At 43.5% G+C, this 6217-nt stretch overlaps 1 protein-coding gene across 1 annotated transcript in view; it reads right to left on the bottom strand.

The window, feature by feature from the left end:
* Positions 1-3471, bottom strand: part of chrd (chordin) — a 32055-nt gene extending 28584 nt beyond the window's left edge. The window contains exons 1-2 of the mRNA XM_034080038.2: positions 3143-3471; positions 102-205 (exon numbers count right to left, since the gene is read on the bottom strand). Of these exons, the coding sequence (XP_033935929.1) occupies positions 102-205; positions 3143-3281 (243 nt within the window). The 5' untranslated portion in view covers positions 3282-3471. The remainder of the gene's footprint in view (positions 1-101; positions 206-3142) is intronic.
* Between the last annotated feature and the right edge of the window lie 2746 nt (positions 3472-6217).

The raw sequence follows: 6217 nt of genomic DNA on the forward strand, positions 1-6217 counted from the left end.
GTGTACTCATGGCTGCTAATCTGTTATCTTGGCTCTTGGTCCAACGGGACATGCGTACCGCAAGTCTTTGGAGGGAATGGCATCGACTTATAAAAACTCACCGTTTCGCAGTAACACTGAACACAGTGCATGACTCCGAAGGGCTCGCCCAGGTCTGGGTGCCATGTGTCCTCCAGAGAATAGTAGCGACCTCCGAACGAGCATCCTGCAACACAAACACGGTGATTAAACATCTTCAGGCTCTCGATAACTCCACAGTGTGTGTCTCGCTCCAAACCAGAGGCCGACGTGACGGCAGACAGAGAGGAACACGGGGTGTGTGCTTGTGCCTACATGACGGGATATTCAGATGAACTGTTTCTTAATATTTAAGAGGTGGATTGTATGAATTGTCTGACATGAAACTCTGAGCCATTGCACGCACCCTCTTTGTCTTTAACAACAGATACGTCTTGCACAGCTCATCGCCGGAGGAAACTGAAACTCTCCGCTTCATGGGCTTTGGATATCACATCCCGTTTCCTCTCCGTGATCCACGAGCAGTCGGGGGAGACGTTCCGTGTTCCTCTGACGGACCATCACAGATTCCCAGAAACACACGTAACGTGGGCCAGACTTCTACAAAGACTTCATGACGTGGGGAATTTAGGATTTAGCCGTAAGTGCTCTACGACCGTAAGCGAGGAGGTACTTTAAAGTGGACCTTCGGGACCGTTTTGATTGGTTCAGAACATCAGAATTGAAATGAAACAATGAGGCGTTTACTGTAAACCCACACCACGGGACGTTTCAGCCACAGAGGCAGAAGTGCCACGTTGAGTGTTTTATATTGATATATGTTCTGTGCTAAAAGTCAGAAAAGGAAACTGAAATAAAGACTGATTAGTTGGAATTAACAGAAAGTCGGGTTTTGGCATTGCATTGTGGGTAAAACACGTTTGTTATAACACATCATACGACCCTGATGTTGATCAAACGGTGGTACCATTCACTGAAGTCAGAATATATTGAGCATTTCTATAACAAATAAATACATATTGCATATAAAAACACATATTAAACCGTTTGAGCTTTGGCACTAACCCTTTCCTGACGAATGCAGAATGTGTTATTTACACTTCAATGAACCAAATTAAATCCCAGTATCTCAAAAAGTCTTTAAAATTCCATGATGCAAGGACTTTGGTATTGTGTTTTCTGCTCTAAAAAAGACACAATGAAAACATTTTCAAATGGTCTTACGAGCCAATGTTCTGCATTGTTTAGTGGAACAAGGTGCCAACAGCGGGCCCTTGCACCCTTCTGCCATTTCATGTTTCCCTTGCTCAATCGGATTCTACGAAAAGCTCACATATTGTCGTCAGTACATGTTAACCGCTTCTACTTCCACCATCTTGGCAAACAACAATGCCTTTGAATGGCCCATTAAGAAACCATGTTAACTGCACTTTTTACTGTTCCACTCTAAATCCAGTGTGCTTTTTGCTCAGAGCCATAACCGTATAACACACATGAGCTCTAATGTATGCTGCCGGCTCTGGATAATGTTTTTACAGGAGATAAAACCCAGCTTTGACTTTAATTAGTGAATCCATTATCGAGTGTTAGTCACGCTGTGTTACTATGAATATCTCAGTGACTTTGGGTTAGGATAACAGCCTGAGAGCAGCGTGTGTGTGTGTGTGTGTGTGTGTGTGTGTGTGTGTGTGTGTGTGTGTGTGTGTGTGTGTGTGTGTGTGTGTGTGTGTGTGTGTGTGTGTGTGTGTGTGTGTGTGTGCGCGTGCGTGTGTGTGTTTCTGCGCGCTGCTACCAACCTGGTTCACATTATTCCTTCATTAAAGTGACTTTGAGCAGTCCCGTTAAAGGAGAGCCAAACTGTGAGGCTGCCACTTCTGTCTCTGCGCAAATAAATCATCTCAGAGCAGCCAATTGTAATGTAATGGAAAGTCGATTGATTACAGTTTCCAGAGAATTGCCCCGTAAGGCAGGCAGCGTTTACCGTTAAGAGTTCCCACAGTTTGAACTGCCGAGTCGTTACCTTATACCCGCAGTGAGCTTTGTAGCAGGGGCTTTTTAACACATCAATCAAATGGCATCCACTGCGGTTATGACTCAGATGTTTGCCTCTGGGTTACACGTGGAGCTCAAGAACAATTCAAGGCAACTTGGGGGGAACACGGAGTTTGTGTGGGCCTAGTCCATTACTGCGGAGACAGTTTTAACTTAACTGTTTGTGCTAAAAGGTCCAAGGACACAACACACCAGGCTTCATGGGGAAATCTTCCAATTTAAGATGTTTTGTTTGCTTTTACAACCAAAAGATTATATGTTTGTGTCATACTTGCACTACCGTAAGCTAGTAATGCTTACATCAATTCGGCAGCATTTTTGGAATAAAGTAAATGCATTCAATACTAAATAAAATACTTTTAAATGGTCTCGTAGTGCTCCGCTGCCCACGTTTGTGAGAGTAAATGGTCAGGAATGTTGATGTGTATATGATGCTAGCCGAATTGACAAATGGCTCCTCTTAAACCATAAACAATACTTTCTTTACAGTCCCATAAACACAACATGCCTACGACTGGTAACATTACAAATTACTTTTTTAACTGAGATGTGGTACTTTATTGTACTCACATATTGGTACTACAAAATTAAACATGGTTGGAATTATAGTAGCTTGTGTTTTCTTAAATGATTGCTAAGCCGAATGAAAAACTGAAGCCTCTTAATTAATGACAAATGCATACTTTAAAGTTCCATAAACACAACATGTCCGGCACTGTTCACATTACAAATGACTTTTCTTTTACGGGGTTTGGTATGGCTCGTTCTCACGCAGTGGTATTATAGCCAAGTTGGAATTGGAGTAACTTGTATTTTCTTTAAATGATGCTCATTTAGGCTGTTTGTGTATTGGAAGCGAGACGAATTGTCTAGTGACTCCTCTTCATTGATAACGTGTAAAAAGTAACTTCAAATTCCCATAAACACAATATACTCAGCACTGATCACCTTAAAAATGACACTTTTTTAAGGGAGGTTTGGTGCGGTGGTGTTGTAGTGGTATTATAGCAAACAAGACATGGTTACAACTGTAAAAACTCGTAAATAAAAGTAAAATATGTGTTTTTCTTACCGGCCAGGCCTTTGGAGGGCAGCGGCTCCCTCTCGGACTGGATGGGCAGAGCCGGAGACTTCAGGCGTGAGGCTCCGGTGCGCAGCCACGCGCAGCTCAGCACGCACAGCAAGGAGCGGAGCGCAAGGGGACCCAGCATCCCAAATCCTCTGCGAAATCACTTCCTCTCAAACACTCCAATACAGCACTTGAATGCAGCCACTGGCGACTTTTTCACCCCCAAAAAACGTCTTCCTTTACGTCCAAGTGTCCGGTTTGTGTGAGTTCCTGTTTATAATCATCCAGGGTTTCAGTCAGGGAAGAGGTGTTCCAGTCTGGGCTTCTGTCCTCCGCAGAGTCCCGGTCCTCTGTGCTTTATAGGCGGCTCTGCTGACAGCTTGGAGCCGGGGGAGGAGGGGGAGGTGAGGGGTGGGGGTGGGTGATGGAAAAGGGAAATTGACGCCCCTGTCAATCCACTAACTCTTCAGATATGCAAACGAGCAAGTCTGATCCAACCTGGCGACCAACACTTCTGTTTAGTCCTGGAGCTTTGTAAATGGTGTTAGGAATTCAAGGCAATGGAAATGTCCTCATCCAAAAATAGTAACTTATCGATACAAATGTTGAAGTAGGGGTTCATAAAACTCACATACAATCAACAAAATAATAGCAGCTGAAAGGAGAGATACATGAACTTAAAACTAACCAACACTTCTGTTTTCACCCTAAAAGTCCTGGAGCTTTTTAGTGGAATTCAAGGGAATGGAAGCTCCTCAAATACTTACTTGTAGATGAATGGTCTTGAACCTAATGGTGTTGAGGTACAGTATGGTTCATATACAGCACATGTTTTATTGTAAATGCATAGAATACGTGTATCTGCATTAGAACCAATGACAGTCAGTGTGAACTTGTTTAAAATGGATATTTAAGCACAAAATAATAATACAAATAATATATTTGTTTGGAACAGCTGAAAGGAGAGATGCATGAACTAAAAACTAACCAAAACTATAAGTCCTGGAGCTGTGTGAATGGTGTTAGTGGAATTAAAGAGAGGGGAAAGCTCCTTTTCAAGTAATACTATAGCTAATACTATATTTATTTTCAGTATACAGTATTTATTTTACTGTACAGTATTTAATTTTACATTCTGTGTCAGTTACTCTTATTCTGTGGGAGGCTGTGGCTCAGTGGAATGTGTGCTGGACTTTCGAATCAGGTTCAAACCCCACTGCAGTCAGCATGTGGGGATTGTCCACAGTATTGAGTATGTAAGTCGCTTCCCTGGGGATGAAACCATGTGATCTTTATTCCTGCATTTTGATTGCACCATTGTGTCACATGCACTATTTCATTTCTCTATATCTTATAGTTATAGTTTACTGCATTGTAGGAGGAGCCTGGGACTTCAACTGGGATTGCCAAAACTACATATATGACGATAAAGCCTTTGCACTGCTCGAAACACGTAAACGTGACATCATGTACAGTAAGGAATGTGTGTGTGTGTGTGTGTGTGTGTGTGTGTGTGTGTGTGTGTGTGTGTGTGTGTGTGTGTGTGTGTGTGTGTGTGTGTGTGTGTGTGTGTTCAGCGTCTATTCGTTTCAAGTGTGTTATGAGCGGAGACCTAAGTGACTTAACAGAAACAAATGAAAATATCTGGAATACCTCGGAGGGACACGCCGCAGTTCGGGCTGCAGACCTCCGTCCTCTCAGAGCTCAAGAGTTTATACTAGACGACAGAAATCTATTAGCATGACGCTCACACGCAGACACGGGCACAACGTAGCTACACTTACTCAAGCGCTGCGCTGCACTGATTGTGATGATTTATTATAAGTTAAGATACCAAGCAATATATAAAGTGATACAACATGAAGAAGACATGTATGTTCTATTTGATCAGGATTTATCCTTTAACGCCCACTTCAAATCTACTTCAAGGACCGCCGACTTCCATCTACGTAGCATTGCAAACATCAGGCATATCTTGCCTCAAAGCGATGCAGAGAAACTAGTCCATGCATTTGTTACTTCTAGGCTGGATTATTGTAACTCTTTATTATCAGGGAGTACCAAGAAGTCAGTCAAGTGGCTTCAGCTGATTCAAAATGCTGAGGCTCGTGTACTAACCAGAGTTAGGAAAAGGGACCACATTACTCCTGTTCTGGCTGCCTTACACTGGCTCCCTATAGAACACAGGATAGAATTTAAAATGCTTCTTCTCGCCTACAAAGCCCTTAATGGGCAGGCGCCATCTTACCTTAAAGAACTCATTATACCCTACTGGCCTACTAGGGCATTGCGTTCCAAGAATGCAGGGTTGTTGGTTGTTCCTAGAGTCTCTAAAAGTACAATGGGAGCCAGAGCCTTTTCTTATCAAGCTCCACATTTGTGGAATCAGCTTCCAGTCTGTGTTCGGGCGGCAGACACCCTATCCGTTTTTAAGAGTGCGCTTAAGACCTTCCTTTTTGATAAAGCTTATAGTTAGGGCTGATTAGATTCAGCCCCTAGTTTTGCTGATATAGGCTTAGTTTGTCGGGGGACATCTTACTTCTTCCTTCTCTCTGTCTATACCCGTGTACTCTCATGTTCCCATTAACCCAGCTTCCCCAAATGTCTTTCTTTTTGGTGTCTATATACGCTGGGATCCGGAGTCATGGATGATCCTGCGGTCCTGTGTCCTGGATCTTGAGTCGTGGCTGTGGTCCTGGATCATAGGTCCTCGATGGATATCCTCGTGGACTCATCTTCCTATTATACACACATGCATTTCCAAACATCTGGACTACCTATGTTGCAAATGTATTATCTTTTCAATTTACACACGGCATCTATTGCACGTCTGTCCGTCCTGGAGAGGGATCCCTCCTCTGCTGCTCTCCCTGAGGTTTCTCCCATGTTCCCTTAAACTGTGGGTTTTCTCTGGAAGTGTTTCCTTGTACGATGTGAGGGTCTAAGGACAGAGGGTCTGAGGACAGAGGGTCTAAGGATAGAGGGTCTAAGGACAGAGGGTCTGAGGACAGAGGGTCTGAGGACAGAGGGTCTAAGGATAGAGGGTCTAAGGACAGAGGGTCTGAGGACAGAGGGTCT

The sequence above is a fragment of the Pseudochaenichthys georgianus genome, unplaced genomic scaffold (assembly GCF_902827115.2).
Source record: "Pseudochaenichthys georgianus unplaced genomic scaffold, fPseGeo1.2 scaffold_834_arrow_ctg1, whole genome shotgun sequence".
Lineage (NCBI taxonomy): Eukaryota > Metazoa > Chordata > Actinopteri > Perciformes > Channichthyidae > Pseudochaenichthys > Pseudochaenichthys georgianus.